Source organism: Amia ocellicauda, chromosome 1 (assembly GCF_036373705.1).
Source record: "Amia ocellicauda isolate fAmiCal2 chromosome 1, fAmiCal2.hap1, whole genome shotgun sequence".
Lineage (NCBI taxonomy): Eukaryota > Metazoa > Chordata > Actinopteri > Amiiformes > Amiidae > Amia > Amia ocellicauda.
In genome coordinates this window covers 14,232,095-14,252,288 of record NC_089850.1, presented here as the reverse complement: position 1 = coordinate 14,252,288, position 20,194 = coordinate 14,232,095, and the positions used below count along the sequence as shown (strand labels likewise).

At 40.2% G+C, this 20,194-nt stretch overlaps 1 protein-coding gene and 1 long non-coding RNA gene across 2 annotated transcripts in view; both read right to left on the bottom strand.

Moving 5' to 3' along the window:
- The window catches only part of LOC136712343 (uncharacterized), a 30,658-nt gene extending 28,345 nt beyond the window's left edge, over positions 1 to 2,313 (bottom strand). Inside the window, exons 1-2 of the mRNA XM_066688912.1 lie at positions 2,152 to 2,313; positions 1,679 to 1,705 (exon numbers count right to left, since the gene is read on the bottom strand). Of these exons, the coding sequence (XP_066545009.1) occupies positions 1,679 to 1,705; positions 2,152 to 2,208 (84 nt within the window). The 5' untranslated portion in view covers positions 2,209 to 2,313. The remainder of the gene's footprint in view (positions 1 to 1,678; positions 1,706 to 2,151) is intronic.
- A 4,886-nt stretch (positions 2,314 to 7,199) lies between these two features.
- Positions 7,200 to 14,768, bottom strand: LOC136712299 (uncharacterized). The gene is made up of 6 exons (XR_010804816.1): positions 14,643 to 14,768; positions 14,465 to 14,517; positions 9,899 to 10,112; positions 9,562 to 9,577; positions 8,216 to 8,398; positions 7,200 to 7,842 (listed from the first exon to the last, which is right to left on the bottom strand). It is a non-coding gene; the product is annotated as an uncharacterized LOC136712299 (long non-coding RNA).
- Between the last annotated feature and the right edge of the window lie 5,426 nt (positions 14,769 to 20,194).

Here is a 20,194-nt window from a genome sequence, read left to right as displayed (position 1 = left end):
TTTAGAACAATTTGAAGATTATATTTTTCACTTTGACATTATGGACATTTTCTGTGTTGATCAGTGGCAAAACCTCCTGATTAAATCCATTCTGATTTCATGTTGTAACACAATGGGGTGAATACTTTTGAGAGCCACTGTACTAACGTTTTTTTTTTTTAATTCTGATTATATATCAAACCCTTCATATGATCATTATTGGAGAAAGGTGATGTTATCTTTCAAGTTGGAAGCACTGCCCAAAGGGGAGGGGTGTCAGCACACTTCCATTGGAACCCAATCGAAACATCTCTCTATCAAAGCTGCCATTGGCCTCTGTGCCCGTCACTCAAACAGGTGCCTTCCTACACCTTTTGTACAAACAGGAAGATGTCTGCGCAGGAACTTCCTCTTTTGCCTCTTCGCCTTTGGAACATCAATACATGAGAGCTCTCTGTGTGTTTGCTTTCGGTCAGCTGGCTGCACAAATAGTGCTGTTTACCCACCGATTCACCACATTTTTCTGTCTCTGTGTGAATTTTTTAGTTAGTTTATAATTAACACCATTCTGTGCCATCTGAGCCTCGGAGGTCCAGCTCTGCTTTGGTTTCAATTTTGATTTTAAAATACATCACACAGGGCTTATCTTGTCATTTTAATATAATTATTGTTATATATTATATTATTTACAGACTAGTCACTGGGTTGGTTTTTGTTCACGGGGCTTTTCCTCCACAGCGGGGCACCAGCAGCATCAGTAAATCCGAGGTCCAGCCCTCAGCCTAAGTCTCAGTCTGTCGTAAGAGATCTCGCCTGCGTGACATGCTCCTCTGCCAGCTTGCACTCGCACTACAGCTTGCAACTGCAGCTTTAGGAGATATTGCTCACTCAGCTTGCTGGGATCAAGCTCTGCTGCACTCCACCGTCCTTGTGTGTGGCCTCGGTTCTAGGCAGAGCTTTGGCTGGAGGCCTTTGGCCTCTGAACCCCAAACGCCACGTCACCCGGTGTCCCCAGAAACCCCAGCTGTGTGGTTAAGCCTACGGGCCTATGCGGTGCTTGTACTTGCACTTGCACTTGCACTTTGTTTGGATACACAGTGTTCTCTTTGGCGCACCTCAGTGGTACTCAGCGTAGCTCCCAGACATGTGAGTGAAAGCTTTTTCTTATTCTTAGTTTGCATATTGCTGTAATTTAAGTAAAAAATTGTCTTACTGTGCAAGAAAACTATTGATAGTAGTGACTGTATTGACTGTGTACTCCAGTTACACTGTGCAGTTTACTTTCGCTTTGGCAAATTATGTGCTGAAAAATTATATATATACAGTGGAGGAAAAAAGTATTTGATCCCCTGCTGATTTTGTACGTTTGCCCACTGACAAAGAAATAATCAGTTTATAATTTTAATGGTAGGTGTATTTTAACAGTGAGAGACAGAATAACAACAAAAAAAATCCAGAAAAACGCATTTCAAAAAAGGTATGAATTGATTTAGTTAGGAAAGTATAAAATCAACAATAAATAAGTCATCTGTACATGTGTGAATATACAACATTACTGGTCTGTTGTGATCTCTCAAGCACTTATTTTCCACATTCGTCCTCATAGGGTTAAAGAAAACATTTTGAGATTATTCTTCAAGAAAAAAAAAAAAAAGTTTCATATATGGAAACACATCTGTCAATGGAGAAAACAACCTACCTCGGTGGTCTGCTGATGTGTTGACGGCTGTATGAGAAACAGGCAACGTTGGTAATTACATTATGCTAAATTGGTCAAGTAAATGCAAATATATGCATGTTCTCTAAAACATAGTACCAGGGTCCACACAATGTCATCTTCTGTGTGTCAATTTAGTATTAGGTAAGTATTTGGTAAGGGATGAAGTCAATCCGTAATGCTTGGTGCAGAAAACAATAATTGTTTCATCAGCATCCTGAATGCAGTTTGCTTGGCTGTTACATTTGGCATACATATATTCATTTTCAAATGAACAGTGTGCTTCAGTGTTTTTTTGGGGTTTTTTGCAATTGCTTCTAAAAAATAAATAAAAAGAAAAGTCACTTTCACTTTCAGGGCATTTCTGATCTACAATCCTGCATTCCAGCCATATACTTTGCTTCTCAGCCAATGAAAGCGGACATTTGTACTTCTTGACAGAACAGTGTACTTACCTGGTCTATATTCCCCTCGCAGTTGACTGCAGTCGTGGCTTGCTTGTGTGCACTCATCTTCTGTTGGTTTTAAAAAGGTTTGAAAATAAGGCTCGGCTCCTCACAGATCTCTGCTGTGTGTGTTTGAATCAGCGGGGACTGTGTAGTTATGTGATCGTAAGAATGAAACTGAAACCATTTGATCATGTCATCAGGACTTTTCGTGACTTTTGCTGTTTAAGCCCATTTCCATGAAAAAGAAAAAAAAAAAGTAGTCGCATTTTTCTATTTCTCCCAGGTCGATTTGCTATCTCATAATTTCGATTGAGTGTTTCATAATCATGACTTCGTATCTCATAATTATAATCGCCTTATAATTGTTCGTTCTTACCTGATACTGTTTAACTTCAGGAAATAATAATGTATAATATTGTAAGGGTCACATATTAACATGTCTTTTTTTAAAGCATTCTTACTTCACAGCGTTTATTTACACCGGTCTAAAACTTTTGCACAGTACTGTATATATACCTACCTACCTACCTAAGAAATAACACCCCTGAATTTGGAAAGAAACCTCCAACACACAGCGGCTCACCTCCATCTGACTCGTGAGCTCGAAGAGCATTTTCTGTCTAATATTATTATATTAAGGTGGAGATGCATTTTTGGATGTGATTGTAATATCTGGGACTGGCAGCGTGTTACACATAGAGAATGAGATGAGTGGGAAACCGCAACCAGATGGATTGTATTGAACTTTAGTTTATCAGTAGTAAAATATATATATATATATATATATATATTAAAAACTTTTTTCCTTCCCATTTACACTCTATGCTTTTTAAAATGTTCTGCGTTGTCCACACACGGTATCTGTGCGTCCTCTCCCCTGCACTGGCTGAGGATTGTAAAGGGGTCGAATATTAGGGATTATACGGGTCGTTTAATTGGATAATTATCAACAGATGACAATGCTTGAAGCGATTGCTGCACCTGTATAGAAGTACAGGAATGTTTCGGAAGGCAAGAAGCGTCAGGGGAAGCAGACGGGCAGGTTTCGGGAGCATGGAGACACGCCGGGATGCAGTGACGGGTGCAGGCAGCACGGCTAACGGCCTTGTGTGGCTGGGTGGGATGTAGGGACTACATCGACGTGAGGGGGTAGATTTCGACCTGCCTGGCAGAATTACCAAGAGTGCACGACTGCGCCACCTAGTGTTGTAATTGAGCATTAGGACTCAAACTTCCAATATGGATTTGAAAAACAAAACAAACAAAAAAAAACACAGTCTCTGCAACAGGAACAAAACCCACCCCCCACAAAAATGGTCCCGTCCACTGCTAGAGCGATGTCGGAAGGGTTGGCTTGTATCCCGATACAAACGCGAGCTCAACAAGTACCTCCAGTGTCCATAGAAAGCTTAAAACCCAGTTATAGTAGCAGGCAGGGGGTATACAAAAATGCATACAAACAGATAACCAAATCCAAACGTGTGCGTCCTTGCAAAGCTAGTTTTAGGTCTCTTTTGCCTCGGCTCGTTGTCGTGCCCCCTCTCTTCAGGTGCACAAGCCCTTTTTAAAAGGCTACCGCAGCTGTCTATAATCATGCCAATAAAAGACGCAAGAAGGCTTTACTGGAATGCGGTAGTTAATACTTCACAAGGTAATTAGTGCAATCAATCAAGAAACAAAACTCGTGCAAAACCAAAAAAGTCATAAGTGTGTAGATCACAAAATCACGTGTCAAAAGATAGTCAAACAAACGTGTTAAATGTATATAAACAAATACGTGTAATAAATATAAAGCTAAACAAAATAAATAAAACCCAGCTAATTAAGTATTAATGTCCCACGGGTGACAGGAATTTGGTGGAAGACTATTGATAGCCTTGAGGAGGCAGCTGAGCTGAGAATGTGATCCCGGAGCTTGACTGGCCGTGTGGTGTCTGCGCGACCAGGCATATGAACGTGTAGCCCCGTCGCCAGTGGACGTCTGTCTGGGTTTCTGACTATACATGTATATTGTATTGATGGGGACACGTGGATGGTTCTTAAGCGTGTAGCTATTTAAATGGGATTAGATAAGAGTTCAAACTGCAGTTTCTTAAGAGTTTGTATTGGGGAAGCTGTTCATAATGGTGTGATTGTATTGTGATTGGTGTAATTGTTCTCTTTACTGTATGAATTGGTTCGGGTTAAGTGCATTATTCCAGTGCATGTATAGTATGGGTGATGTAGGGACTCTTTGAATGACGTGTTCGTTGTGGTATCCCAATTGTGTATTAATGTGCTGCTGATTTTATTGCTAATTATTCCTTTTTGTAAAAATAAAATGCTTTAGAACTTTTTAGGCTGGTTGCTGGTGTCTTTGGTCTATATCCCAGTTCTAGTTAAGCCCTATTGAAAACAAATCTGTGGCCTAGCCTAATAGGAGCTGATTGAATATCTCGTTAATGTTACAAGAGGTGCTGGGAGGGGTGATTGGTGTGTTCATTTATCATGGATTGTTGTGGGTTTGTATTTTCACTTGTTGTATTGCTTCTGTTAAGTTTCACTTGATTTTTGCTTTGGTTTCTTCACTTTATTGTATTTTCACTCGAAGGCAGCATTCTCAAACTCCAGAAACTAAGGATACACCCATCTGATTGGGCGGTGTCCCCCCCAACCCCCCGCTCCTTCAACGAGCACACCTGTTTTCATCCATCTCCTGACCCATTATGAGGAAAACCTGCTTGAAAAGAGGAGTGCAGAGAGCAGTAAGGAGGAATGCCTGGGACTGATAAGGGAAGAGGACAGCACTGTGGGGAGCAAGGCAGGAAGGCATGCGGCAATTGGGAGCATTAAAGGCGAGGAAGACTGCCTTGAGGAACAGAGGAAACCACTGATTGGCACAGGGGAATTGTTCATGGCAGGATAAGTACTCTGATGTTCTATGGGACAACTCTCCTTGGTCTTGAATGAGTCTTGGCTGTGCACCTGTACTGTCTCCTGGCTGCCCCTTTGTGACACGAGTGTAGCATCCTGAAGAGGGAAAGAAATTGTAAATCTGAATATTGATATTGGACTGACTCTGTACTATTTCTACTTATCTCACAGGGCTGGTAGAGACTGTGTGTTCCCCCTGTGGTCAGCTGGGCCTGAGGTGGGATGTAGTGTACCTGTGGAAAGATTCACTGGGGAAGAGGATAGCAGAGGGACGTGAATGGGGAAAATAACCTCTGTAGCGTGTGTGTGGTTTCACTTACCCGGCCTCAATGACGCGTCCCTCTTGAATTTCCTTTCCTTGTTTCTCTCTCCCTTCCCAGGATTGGTGGCACTGCAGGGCCGGGTCCAGGGGCTTTTAGAGATTCACCTGCTGTGAACTGGAATGGACATTTGGGACTAAGACTTCCTTTTGCATATTTGCACTGTAATTCTAGGATTTTGACTCTTGGGGGGGCAAGACAGGCTTAGTTCTTAGAATAGTTTAAATGGGGACTTTTAGGATTAGTTAGTATTTTTAGTGCCTGTCTTAACCATTTTGTGTTTGTTTTAATGAAAGATTAATTAAAGGCAATTTTAAGTATTTTTGTTAGTAATAGGGCCTCTTGCCTGGTGGACTTCGTGCCCTGCCTGGTACCACTATGTAAGAGAATTTGATATGCTTGGTTTTTCAGTCCATCTAAATGGTAGAACTGAAAACTCATAAGTCAATTGGTTTCTCTTTTAAGATTTTTTTTTTATTTAGAGGGAAGATGTGGTCAAGTCACAGATGTGCAATAATCATGTATTTATGACAAAAATAGGAAACTAATATCATTAACTTATTTTCAGTAATATAATTGATCTTAAGTAATATTAAGCTTCTGCTGGATTACAGTAAGTAACAGATAATACCCAGTTTCTTCTCGCAGGACAGCTTAGGTCTGGTCAGGCAGGAAGGGATGTCTCTCCTCTCCTCCTGCTCTGTCTTGTGTTGTCTCATTGAAGAATGAATAAGTTAAGAGACTAAACTTCTCTGTTTTCCTTTTTATAAGGTTTCCTTCCAACCAATAGCATTTTGCCACCACCATGACTTGGGTGCTTTATGCTAATGTAATTTAGAAGTCTGGGGGTCCTTTGGTCTTCTGCATGTACAGATAAGGCTACCAGAGCCTACCAGAGGCTACCAGGGAGCTTAGGTAAAAGGAAGGAAGTCTGTTTCCTCTACCGAACCAGATGGAATGTATTTTTCTATGGGAAATTCTGTTCTAACAAATAATCTTACAATTGTAATAATCTTGTTTTATTGTAACTCCAGACATTGACTCTGTGGTGTGTACATTTGGGAATGTGTCAGGTCTGTGTGGGGAGAGGGGGTGGGGATAGTGAGACCCCTCCTCACTGGCATAAATTTGTCAGCATAGTGTGACTGGTGTATTCTGAAGGAGGTGTAGATTAATTGAGAACAGCCGGTTTGTGTCTGGTTGACAACAGTCCTACAATATGGACACAGGGGCTTCAAATCCTTCTATTTAATTAAATCAAATTTAATAGAACTGTACTGTACTACACATGGACTGGAGACCTTATTATAATTAAAGTATTATAATGAAAAATGTGCACTAAATAGTGGGCTGTGACTACTACTCCTTTCCATTATAAATTAAAGCAGCTGAACATAGCTGCCACTGTATATTGCCTAACAGAAGGAAATTATGATCTTGAACTGGGGATGATCCTGAGGAAAGTGTCATGCAAACGGTTTACAAGTTAGTCCAATAGGTGTAACAAATCTTGCAATTGACCCCCAGTTTGTCGTTGCTGAGCTACACTGGCAGCACAGGCAGTATCAACTATAATTGGTGCTAGTTTATTTCAGAAACTTCAGCCATTTCATTGTTTCATAATCCAACACTATACTATAATTGTTTTCTGGAATGAAACTACTTACAGGGCATGTTATGAATGTTTGTTCTGAAGTGCTGGGTCACGTGCTGGGTCACGTGCTGCTAAATCTGAATGTTTGTTGCAATTGACCCACAGAGTCTGTGGTTGCTGAGTTACACTGGTAGGAGAGACAAACAGCACTGACAGTAACACAAATATTGATTGTTGCTTATTGGTTTATTTCAGAGGTTCAATAAACTGTTACCACATTCCTTGGTCTGAGGTGTTGTATATAGTAAATTCATAATTTATTGCACCAAACTTAAATGAAACATATCTGGGTAGCAGGGTTGAACTCTGGCCCAGTATAGTAACAGAGTAAGACGGTGAACTCGTTCACAGACACACGGGGAAAGAAATGCAGTTCTTCATGGAATATATATATTTCTGAATACTTTGTTTTTCTAGATTGAATAGAATATAATATTTAAAGCTGATTGGGTGAGAATAGTGAAGAGGAAACAAAAAAACGTTTTCAAAACAAATTGGCCAAATAACATACAAGTATCACAAGAAGGATAAGTAACAGACTGGCTGAAATCACAATCAAAATTTTTTGGATAAAGGTTAGAGAATGACATATTGGAGTATGACTGGGAGTATATATTTGTACAATTTCAGAGACTTTCTTCACAGCCTGGGTGTTGACTTCACACTGCAGTAATCCCACAGTCTCATGGAACAGACAGTCCACAGTTCCCACTATGTTTGCCCTGTTCTTCACCAGAGAGCTGCTCTCAACAAATATTTGGTCCGGGTCGTGAGTGTGGTGCATCACTACTAGAATGGCCTCCTTATTGGCTGTTAAGAGAGTGGAAGAAAACATAGAATGGTTTAATATTTCTGAAACAAGACATTGTTTTTCTCACCATTACCAAAATGAGTGTACTTGTAGAAATTATGATTACGTTTAAATAGTAAGCACTGACCAGTGGAGACAGTTTTAAGGAAAATTAGATTTATGTTTCATGAGTAAAATAATATATATTATTACATACAATATACTGGATTGGCAATATGAACAGATGTGAATATGCACTATATGACTAAATCCAGCAACTGGGAGTCCTCTTGGTAATGATTGTCAAATGCAATCCTATGGTATACTGAGTTGTGTTTTGCATACACAGCAGAGAACCCAATAAAGGAAAATGTATAAAAAAACTGAACTCACCTGGAATATCCCGAATGGCATTATCAATATCAGTCTGTATGCGAGACGCAACAGGACAGAAGACCAGGATCACTAAGCACTCCACAATACTGCATGCTTCAAAACGCTGATATTGAGGGAGTCTGTTTACAAACTGACACTCAGCACCCCAGGTAACTCCAGTAACCATGGTATGGATTTTAACTGGATAGGAACATAAACATTGGGGACATTGAAGCAAACATCTTATACAGTAAGCGATTAAGGATTAAGAAAATAAATAATAAATACAGCACATATAAACAATTAGATATGAATTGAGGTATATTGTACAAGATTTATGTAGAAATACATAGATATAAAAAAAATATGTAGTAATTTTTCTACTGTAATCTTTTTCTACTGTATTTCAGTCATGCAAAACACTTGGCCTAATAATAATCAATAGGAATAATACATAAGGTTTCTGTCCATGTGCATCTTGATATCAGATACTGTTACTTTCTGAAGCACAATGACTTAGTGTTTCAGATTTCTCCTAATCTAATCTTTTCAACACACACATCTACTTTGTTTTAAATATTTCTCTATATATGCAGATGTAGTAATAGTAATTAATAGTTCCTCTGGATCCTAACAGCCTTACTCAATTTTTCTGGATTGTGTTGTTATCATCCATTCATAGACACTTAATCATTTTGAATTCTAATCAATTCAGGTGTTTTGTTATAATTTTGAGAGCATTTGTAAGAAACCTAAATTTCCTTCAACCCTCGAGAGCCACATTTCCCTGAACTGAACAAGCGATCGGCTTCACTCATCAGTAACTCATGTGTCCAGAGTCTTTAGAAATTAGTACTTGAGGGTGACCTATACAACAAACTGGATTTGGTCTTTCCAGGAACAGATCTGCCTCTACCAGCACAGGCCACGTCCCACAACCAACCCACTACTGACAGAGAGGGTCTTCTATAAAGTAAAGTGAAATAGTATATTCAACTGTAATAGAAAAAATATAGTAATATTTGAAAATAAATCAATACATTATATGTCTTAGCAGACATCATTATCCAGGTCAACTGAGTTTTTACATACAATTACCAATTTATACAGCTGGATTTATACTGGAGCAATTCAGGTAGTGCTTTGTTGAAGGGTACTGCGACGGTGTCCCCCAACCCTCATCTTCAGAGTCCAGAGCCCTGATCATTACTTCACACTGCTGACCTAAGCTTGATAAGTTAAATATTGTAATATTTTAGTTCTATAATTTTATTTCCAAAAATTTTTGGATCTGCATGTAAAGAAACTGTCAAAGAAAAATAACCTTTAAGTCATCAAAATCTAATGAAAAGTTAGCAAATTACCTTTTTGTGGCAGACCCTTAAACAGAAAGAAATTAGAGAAATTAACAACAGCAACACCAGAACAAGATATAACATATCATGCTTTGTCATGTTTTTCTGGATGTTTTCGATTATGGAACATGTTATGATAGTTTGTTTTGAAATTCGGAACTATCAGAACTAAGTACATATTGACCTCTGAAATATTTCAATAACACCTGTAGAAATGTCTGTATATTTAATTGGGGGAGGCTTGATAGAAAAATATTTCAAGTTTATTGACTGAAAAGAATGAAGAAAATACATTTTCCAGCACTACATTTTGCTTGAGTAAAGCAAAACAACAACAAGCACTTACAAAGATTCCTGGGAATCTCTGCCAATAACTTGGAGTAGGTCTCTGTAAGCAGTCAGAGGCCTGGTTCACAGCCTGACTTCTCCTCAGTAAATCCTCATTCGCATGGGGCAGACGGGACATAGTTCCTACTATGTTTTCCTTGTTCACCAGTATGCTGCTCTCAGTCAAATCGAGTTCTTTGTTGTGTCCACCCCCAGAATGGACTTCTTATTGGCTGTTAAAAGAGTGGAAGATAATATAGAAAATGTTTACATTTAAGTAATTGTCACAGACAGTACAGCACAATTATCTCTTATTATTATTTTTGTGTTTTTGCAATTCACGGATTATATTGAAATTACTTGCACGACTGGTACAGTGTCCCCGATCATCCATGAGAGGGCCCAGAGATGGGTGTGGTAGAGTCAGGCAATGTTATCAATTAAAAAGTTAAGCATGACACGTGAATTTATATTTAAAGGTAATATCAGTACCATGACTCCAGTTAGTACAGTATGGATATTCATTGGATACACATACAGCACATATAAACAAGGGATGATGTAATAGATTTCTGTAAAGATACACAGATAGCAACATACAATAACTACATTTTGTATGACTTGGTTTTATCAACTGTATTTCAGTCACACAAAATGCAGGGCCCTGATAATAATCAGTAAGAATAACACATACTTTTTCCTACCATGTGTATCATGTAATAATAAACTGATGCAGGATAATGACTTCTTGTTTCCTGAAGGAGGAGCTCATTTTGAAACATCATTAAAGCTGTGCTCTGTGTACAGGTATTTTGTGGACTTTCTATGTGTATAATGCTTAATCGGCATCTTTGTTTTGATTCATGCCGATTAAGTGTGCTTCCTACATTAATAGAGTTTCAGGAACTCCCCTTTGAATAGTTCTGTCTCTTCAATACACATATACACCGATCAGCCATAACATTATGACCACCTGCCTAATATTGTGTAGGTCCCACTTTTGCCACCAAAACAGCCCTGACCCGTCGAGGCATGGACTCCACTAGACCTCTGAAGGTGTGCTGTGGTATCTGGCACCAAGACGTTAGCATCAGATTCTTTAAGTCCTGTAAGTTGCAAGGTGGGGCCTCCATGGATCAGACTTGTTTGTGCAGCACATCCCACAGATGCTCGATTGGATTGAGATCTGGGGAATTTGGAGGCCAAGTCAACACCTTGAACTCGTGATTCATCAGACCAGGCCACCTTCTTCCATTGCTCCGTGGTCCAGTTCTGATGCTCACGTGCCCATTGTAGGCACTTTCGGCAGTGGACAGGGGTCAGCATGGGCACCCTGACTGGTCTGTGGCTACGCAGCCTCATACACAACAAACTGTGATGCCCTGTGTGTTCTGACACCTTTCTGTCAGAACCAGCATTCACTTTTTCAGCAATTTGAGCTACAGTAGCTCATCTGTTGGATCGGACCACACGGGCCAGCCTTCGCTCCCCACGTGCATCAATGAGCCTTGGCCGCCCATGACCCTGTCGCTGGTTCACCGCTTTTCCTTCCTTGGATCACTTTTGATAGGTACTGACCACTGCAGACCAGGAACACCCCACAAGAGCTGCAGTTTTGGAGATGCTCTGACCCAGTCGTCTAGCCATCACAATTTGGCCCTTGTCAAAGTCGCTCAGATCCTTATGCTTACCCATTTTTCAAAATGTTCACTTGCTGCCTATTATATCCCACAAACTGACAGGTACCATGATAATGAGATTATCAGTGTTATTCACTTTACTTGTCAGTGGTCATAATGTTATGGCTGATCGGTGTATGCTTTCAACTGACTTATTTACTTTATTTAAAAAGGTATAGAGGTAAAGAGGATCTACATTACTAGTTGCTCAGGTGCCTAAATTGCCTTATTCCCAAACAAATCCTTTGTGACGATCTGCATTGTACTGACTCTAAAAGCACTGGAAAACCAACCCGAACACATACTGTAACTACTGTGACATCAACCTCTGCTACCACTCCACCTGTGACACCTGCAAACCACCACAAATCTACTGTTAGATCCGAACCTCTCATTGCCGTTCCTTGTCAACTTGTGGTGCCTGTAACCATTCGCCAGTGGAAGGAAAGAGCCATTCTCGATACAGGATCCTCTTATACTTTCTAAATGAGCAATTATGGTTAAAATTCAAGCAACCTCAAGAAAAACTGAAGACCTTTATACCTTGCTAATGGAGAAGCTAAACCATTGGGATGGATAGAGCTCACTCTTTTTCTGCATGAGAAGTCTTGGACCTTCCCTGTTCTTGTCCTATCTTCTCAAACGCTAACGTTCCCTGTTGTACTGGGTTTGGATTTTATTTTCTTCAGCGGCATTCATTTAAATGTGGCTGAGCATAATTATTGGTTCAAGCCGCATGGAAACAGACAATTCCCTTTCCAGCCTGGGACCTTGAAAGTGTCTGATTGGACACATTGCCTTTCTCCCAAAAGAACTGTGTTTACTCCTACTACTGCATTGTTTACCTCTCTTCCTCCTCTGTATTCTATGCCTTCCTCACAGTGTTTCAATGATGATTCCACCACCTCTCTCATCCTTTGTGCTGTGGAACAATCTAATGTGTCAGAGTCTGAAAAACTTCAACTATCAAATCTTTTAATACAGAATGAGTCCATATGCACCTCAACCCTTGGACGCACCGAAGTACTCCAACATAATTGTTTATTCCAGTAATGTACAGCAGCATTTCTGTGACCTCCAAGCGGTCTTCACAAAATTGGAAATAGCTGGCCTTACAGTAAACATGCTTAAAACAAATCAAGTTTCTTGGTCATGTTGTGTCTTCCGCTGGAGTTCAAGTTGACTCTGACAAGACGAAAGCTTTACAAGAGTTCCCACAGCCAAGCAACCTCAAGGCAGTACAGCGTTTTCTTGGTTTGGTGGGGTGGTATCACCGTTTTGTGCCACATTTTTCCAACGTAGCTGAGTCCCTAAACGCCCTCAAGAAGAAAGGAGCAAGTTTTGTTTGGACACCTGCATGCCAACAGGCATTTGATACCTTGAAAACCCTTCTTGTCTCTCCTCCTGTGGAAGCAACTGACACCTTAGCTGCTGGTACATATGCTTCTGTGCAGTCTCCTGATGAAACATAATTTGTATTCCCCTTAACTGATGAAATCATTTGGAGGGCCCAACAAAATGACCCAGACATTCGGAAAGTGTACCATTCCATTCTAGAACATGATGAAAGTTTTGGTACCAGGTATCCGTTATCCTCCTTCACCATAATTGAAGATATGGTGTATCGGAGAGTATCATTGCCACACAGAACCCTGTATCTAGGTTGACGGAATTTCATGAACTCGTCTCTACCAACTTAACAAAAGCCTGCAAACGGCAAAAAAGGAACTATGACAAACGCCACCGAGATGTGCGGTATGAACCCAAAGACCGTGTGTGGTTTAGAACACATGCACTGTCAAAGGCCTCTGTCCACTTTAGTGCTAAATTAGCCCCAAAATGGAAAGGCCCATACAGGATCATTCAACAAATGGGACCAGTAAATTACCAAATTGTTATGGAAGACTCTGGTGAAGACCTATGAACTGTTCATGTCTCGAAGCTCAAACCTTGTTTCCCTTGACATCTTTGCTGAAGATACAGATGATGAAGAGGACTGGATGGGATTTCCAGATGTACCATCCATTGCCCTTTTCTAGACTGCCAGGCCCAGGTCCTGTCTTTTTCCATGGGGGAGGGGATGTGACGATTTGCATTCGCCCCTGTCACTTTTTGCATTTCGTGAAGCCTATAAAATGTCCCTACTACGACCCGTAGAATTTTGATTTTGATTCTCCTCCAACCCTCATTGAACTTCTTTGTTTAGTTTGACCGGGACTGTGTATTTTAGTGAAACTGTTGAATTCAACTTTGACTTTTGTTATTGTATTTTCCTTTGTTTTCTTTATTTACAATACTTACCAACTGAAACGTTAAAATCTGTTGTGTAGTTATTGACCCTATTGGTCTTAGGCTCTGGTTAGCCGGCACAGGGTACAGGTCATGTGATCTTTCTTTCTTCGTCTTTTCTTACTCTTGCTTCCTGTTCCCTAAGATTTCACTATACCTGTTTTCCCTCATTAACATGCAAATCAATTTATAACTTTTTTGAAATGCGTTTTTCTGGATTGTTTTGTTGTTATTCTGTCTCTCACTGTTAAAATACACCTACCAATAAAATTATAGAGTGATCATTTCTTTGTCAGTGGGCAAACGTACAAAATCAGCAGGGGATCAAATATTTTTTTCCTCACTGTATCTGTCTTTTCGTGTGTGGTTTTTTCACACCTGGCGCCCAACTTAGTGAGACTGTCACACCTTTAATATGACCAGATCCCACTGGTAACATCAATTCATACAGACTTTATAATATATAATTCTGATCAAATGCTCAAACCATAAATATGTAATCGTTAATATGTGAATGTGCAATATTACCAGTTTGATATCAACCAATGACAGCTGAAAAGTTGCATTCATGTAACAATCATTCACATTACTTATTATAGACATTACAGTGTACTTACCTTCTGTCTTTTCAACCTTTCAGTTCCCTGGAGTTTTGGTTTGTTTCTCTGCACTGTTTATATGATAAACAAAAAAGGGCATTTCAGATCTATATTACTGCATTCTACCCATTTGTATTGCTTCTCCATCTCAACCAATGAATGCTGAAACATTTACTTGATAGGGCACTGTTCTTACCTGGCCTTTATTTCTCTCGCTTACTGGAGTCCTGGCTTGTTTCTTCCTTTGGTTTGAAAATGCAGCTCCTCACAGGTCCTGTGGTCTGTGTGAATTGCAGTGAAACAGTCTGGAATTTGTTCTGATTTGATACTAAGAATGAAACTGAAACCATTTAATGCTGTTATCTTGTTATGAGTAAAAGGGTGTGTGTATGGAATAGGAAGGGGGGTGGGGGGTCACTGAAACACTAACAGTGCATGTGTTTGTTGTTTTTTTATGTTGGTTTCTGCTTCACTGGTGAATTTGTGTGTGGATAAATACACTGGATTAATACAAATGGTTTTGAAAATATGTATTAAAGAAGAAAAAAACATACAAAAATCTTTAGCTTTCACTTTCAGATATAGAGAAATGAAAAATAGAAACCGTTCTTGTAACACACCAGGTAAGACCGGTATCCTCTGCATCTGGGATCAGTGTGTGAAAGGCTAAACATCACAGGCTGTCCCAGACATGTAGGACCTGTTACACAAACCTGTGCAGCTGTGCTATTTCAGATTTTAGCCTCTACAGTGGTTAGTGGTGTTATATCTGTGAGGGATTCCAGGAACTGATGAACTCCAGAAGAAAGATATACAGCTGTAAGTTGGAGCTGGGGTAGTATGCCCCGTTTCCACTGGCGGACACTTAAACCGGTGTTTCCACTGGCTGAGCGTCTGGACGCGTCCGTGTTTTGTGGAGGTTAACAATCTGGTGCTGGACGTGTCCGTAAGCATCCATCACACTGAGGACATGATTCACTTTCAGCAGCGGAGGTGTGTGTTTGACTTGTAGACAGACAAGGAAGAGATCAGATATATTGTGTCGGAAGATATAATCTCAAGTGCCGAGTGCGATCCCGAAGAAATTACAGTTGTATTAGCAGCATGGAGTGAAATCCACGTACAGAAACAATGACTGCTTACAGTTAATATCCGAGTGCATTAAACACTGTAATTTCACAGGACCGGTGCAGTGCCTGACTAGTTAAAATAAACTGAAGGATAATAATCAGATCGTAGCAGCCCATTTTATTAATATTGTATGTACAGCTGTGTTTCAGGCTGTGTTTTGTGAATGGTGTGCAGGACAATCCGCAGACAATCAGTATGAAGGCAAACACGATTCAATTAACATGCCCATTTACAAGTTAAATTAATGAATACATAAATACAGCAGTTCTGGGTTTCCCTCTAAAACATTAAGGACTGGTTTAATAAATGCGTCCATAAACGCCATGACTGAGACGTGCAAACTTTAGTTCAATTATAACCTGCTATATTGTAGCTGGATGATTAATCGTGAAACTTGTGTACTTTGTTTAAACTGTAACTTACCCTGGTTAAGGACGTCTGCTAAGTAAATTATAAATAATATGGCAAAAAGTATTGTTTGCAGTTACAAATCTGCAGAAAGAGTAATACATTAAGGGAGTCACGTTGTGCCGTTTAAAATACATATGTATACTAGCACAACTGGTGATGATAATAATAACAATACATATTTGATATTTAGTATTATAGTTGCACATGGAAACGTATTCTTATGGGAACATGCTTGTCTGAATATAATGTTGTCTCTACACGTTTAGCTCTTCCTAACATCTCTTAACAGAAACGTGTATTTATTACGCTGTTTACAATCATGTAAAGCAGAAAGAATAAAATAAACACAAAAGTCCTTTCACGTCAGGCTGTATCGCTCGCAGTGTTTCCTGTGTCTGTTTTTAAAACGAAACAAACCAAAGCCACAGTCGCTGCTCCTGCATCAGAGGGACGGACTTCACAATGGCCTGGTTTTGCAAAAAAAGCTCTGGGACTCCGGCACGGCACGGCATGACACGACGTTTAAGCCAGTGGAACACAGGCATTAGAATGACAGATGTGTGCACCCTTATTACAGCTTCTTTAGCAAATGCATAATAAAAAACATGCCCCCTATTCACAACATCTTACCTAATTTCTTAATGAGAAGCTTAATTGCAATCTTCTGTAAGTATGGCAGTGTTCTTGCTAAATTCGTGCTATCCTAAATGTAAGTAACAATGGTGAAAAAAAAAACTGATCAGATTAAGAAACTATAGAATATATACATATTCTCAATTATTGTGTCAGCACTGTGTTAGTTGGGATAGTGTTATTTCTTGTTTTGCTGCAGGCACTGCCCCTCATGGCTAACACACCAAGAAGTGCCATCAGTCAGCATAAGTCATGGCCTCTTGTAGCTTAATGCTTTATGATTTCCACTACTGCAAGCATTGAAACTACTACTAATAGTAGGAAGGAACCCCTTTGTTGGCCCCATGCTGCAATTAGTGCAGAGTTTAGAGTGGGTTCTTCAAGTAAAGAAGTGGAGGTGCAGCATTACAATACAAAACATGATTCCTCAGCTCATAAACAAGTCTTTTTAAAGTGGTATCACATTGGTAGCAGCCAGGATTGATTCCTAGTGCCACTGGCTCCTTATGGTGCTATTAAAGGTAGATGCTGACCATTGTGGTCCACTGAACACAGCTCAAACTAGAGACAGGCAACAGAGCAGGGTTACATAAATGGGGTAGAGGCAGCAAAACAGGTCTGAAGACTAATAGGGCAGAATAAGACTGTTAATATCCTGTAACAGAGAGAAAACTACAGTGCTCAATTGGCCTTTCACAAAGCCCCCCCCCAAAGATCCTTGTCCAATCCTACCTTAGCAACCGGTCACTACTTGAAGAAGGTCTGTCAAGCTTTTATTGTAAGGATCACAATAGTGAGACTGTGCTGTGGCACCTGCAAATCCCACAGCAGGTACCCCAAAAGTTAGAGGGGGGATATTTTTGCTTTTGTCAACATTTATACATAATCATTCCTTGGACAACAATGTTATCTAAAGCTGACATTAGTTATTTGTGCTAACGTGACCATTAATACGACTAACTTGCTACTACTAACGTTAGCAAGATAGCTAGCTACCTGTAATATTAGCTTGTTGCGCCGGGGCACTCGTAGGCAGGGACATGTCTAAGGAGGGGCCTGGGGTGGCAATGCCCCCCCCCTGAAATGAGGCTGGGGGGCACCCCCCCTGCGAATGCCATCAGCCCCCCCCTGCCAGGGAGAACGAAACACCGTCAGTACACCCCCACCCACCACACTATAGTGAATGACACTCCATCAGAGAGGTGATGATAGGATGGACCCTCTCAATTTGTCCTGTGCCCCCACTCTACCACCCCATTTAACATTTTCTGGACACACCGCTGCTCGTAGGCTTAGGCTTAACTTTAACAGGTGACTTTCTGCTGAAGTTGATAGGATGATGTTGACTGATAGAAGATTTCTATAATAGCTATATAAACAGAACATACCCTGCAGTGCAAGAGCATGGCTGCTCCACAAGGCTGTGCTGGCCACATGTTAGGATGAGTTTATGGGGTTTCTCATTCATTGATTGAGGTCTGTATGCTTGAGTTTCAATTATTGTTGTGTCCCCTTCCTTATTGATTTGAATATTCTGAACATATCCTTCCACTGCATATTGCAATCACTTTTGCCTCGATCTGGAGGATATCATGGAAGTATTACTCCAAAAAGAATCACTTACACTGACCGGTAATGTGCTGCTTTCCCCTCCATGCTTGGCTGTTTACAGTAGAAGCGCAGCTTGACAGGCACAGCAACAGTAACTAAGGTGGGCGAAGCAATTTTGAGCATGGCATGGTTGTTGGTGCCAGACGGGCCGCTCTGAGTATTTCACAATCTGCTCAGTTACTGGGATTTTCACGCACAACCATTTCTAGGGTTTACAAAGAATGGTGTGAAAAGGGAAAAACATCCAGTATGCGGCAGTCCTGTGGGCGAAAATGCATTGTTGATGCTAGAGGTCAGAGGAGAATGGGCCGACTGATTCAAGCTGATAGAAGAGCAACTTTGACTGAAATAACCACTCGTTACAACCGAGGTATGCAGCAAAGCATTTGTGAAGCCACAACACGTACAACCTTGAGGCGGATGGGCTACAACAGCAGAAGACCCCACCGGGTACCACTCATCTCCACTACAAATAGGAAAAAGAGGCTACAATTTGCACAAGCTCACCAAAATTGGACAGTTGAAGACTGGAAAAATGTTGCCTGGTCTGATGAGTCTCGATTTCTGTTGAGACATTCAGATGGTAGAGTCAGAATGTGGCGTAAACAGAATGAGAACATGGATCCATCATGCCTTGTTACCACTGTGCAGGCTGGTGGTGGTGGTGTAATGGTGTGGGGGATGTTTTCTTGGCACACTTTAGGCCCCTTAGTGCCAATTGGGCATCGTTTAAATGCCACGGCCTACCTGAGCATTGTTTCTGACCATCGTCTGATGGCTACTTCCAGCAGGATAATGCACCATGTCACAAAGGTCGAATCATTTCAAATTGGTTTCTTGAACATGACAATGAGTTCACTGTACTAAACTGGCCCCCACAGTCACCAGATCTCAACCCAATAGAGCATCTTTGGGATGTGGTGGAACGGGAGCTTCGTGCCCTGGATGTGCATCCCACAAATCTCCATCAACTGCAAGATGCTATCCTATCAATATGGGCCAACATTTCTAAAGAAAAGGTTTTGTTGTGCATATATGGAAGATGTTCAGCCTTTATCATATATCCTTTCAGCAAGTTTTTATATTTTTAGAACATAGGTATTTTATTTTCAGAAATATGTTATTTAGAGCCACTTTGATGTGCAAACCAAATGTTTACAAGTGTTCAAAACACACTTATCAAGTTCTGTTTTTAATTATCTTAGAAAACACCCTTTCTTCCCCTTCTTGAAGTAATCACTCATCTAACATAACATGATTGTTAGGAATGCATTAGTAAAGGTGTTTTGACCTGTCCACTGTTAGATCAGTCATTTCAAGGAAGGGGAAGACAGATGTTTTGTAATTCATGGATGTAAGGGTTAAAACACAGGCTACAGTATTCTCTTTTGAATAGCACTGTGTGGCTGTTAAGCCACTAATATTTGTATGTCACTCAAGTGCATGAAATGTATGGAATGCCGTTTGAGTCAATATTAAATAAATACATAAATAAATGAATAAATATATATGGCTATGAAATAAATAAATAAAGGCATTAAATATATAAATAAATATAAACATAAATATATAAATGAGTCAATATATAAATAAATAGTATTTTTTAATTATGTTTTTCATAATGACACATTTCAGTATTTCATGGCACTTTTATTTCATAATGGCACATTTCAGTATTTCATGGCACTATTTCATAATGGCACATTTCAGTATTTCATGGCACTATTTCATAATGGCACATTTCCATTTGGTATATTCAAATGAATGGGCGTGGTTTCTCACAGATTCAGACCAAAGCAGCAGCACATCGAGTCTGTATCGCTGCTGTGCGGACAACACGGAGGACAGCGGAGGCTCGACACGCCCTGCTGTTCTTAGCACATCAAACTGGTAGCGTCGAATACAACACAGATGATATTCATTACAACATTATTTGTACTTAGAAATGAAAGAGAATCCTGC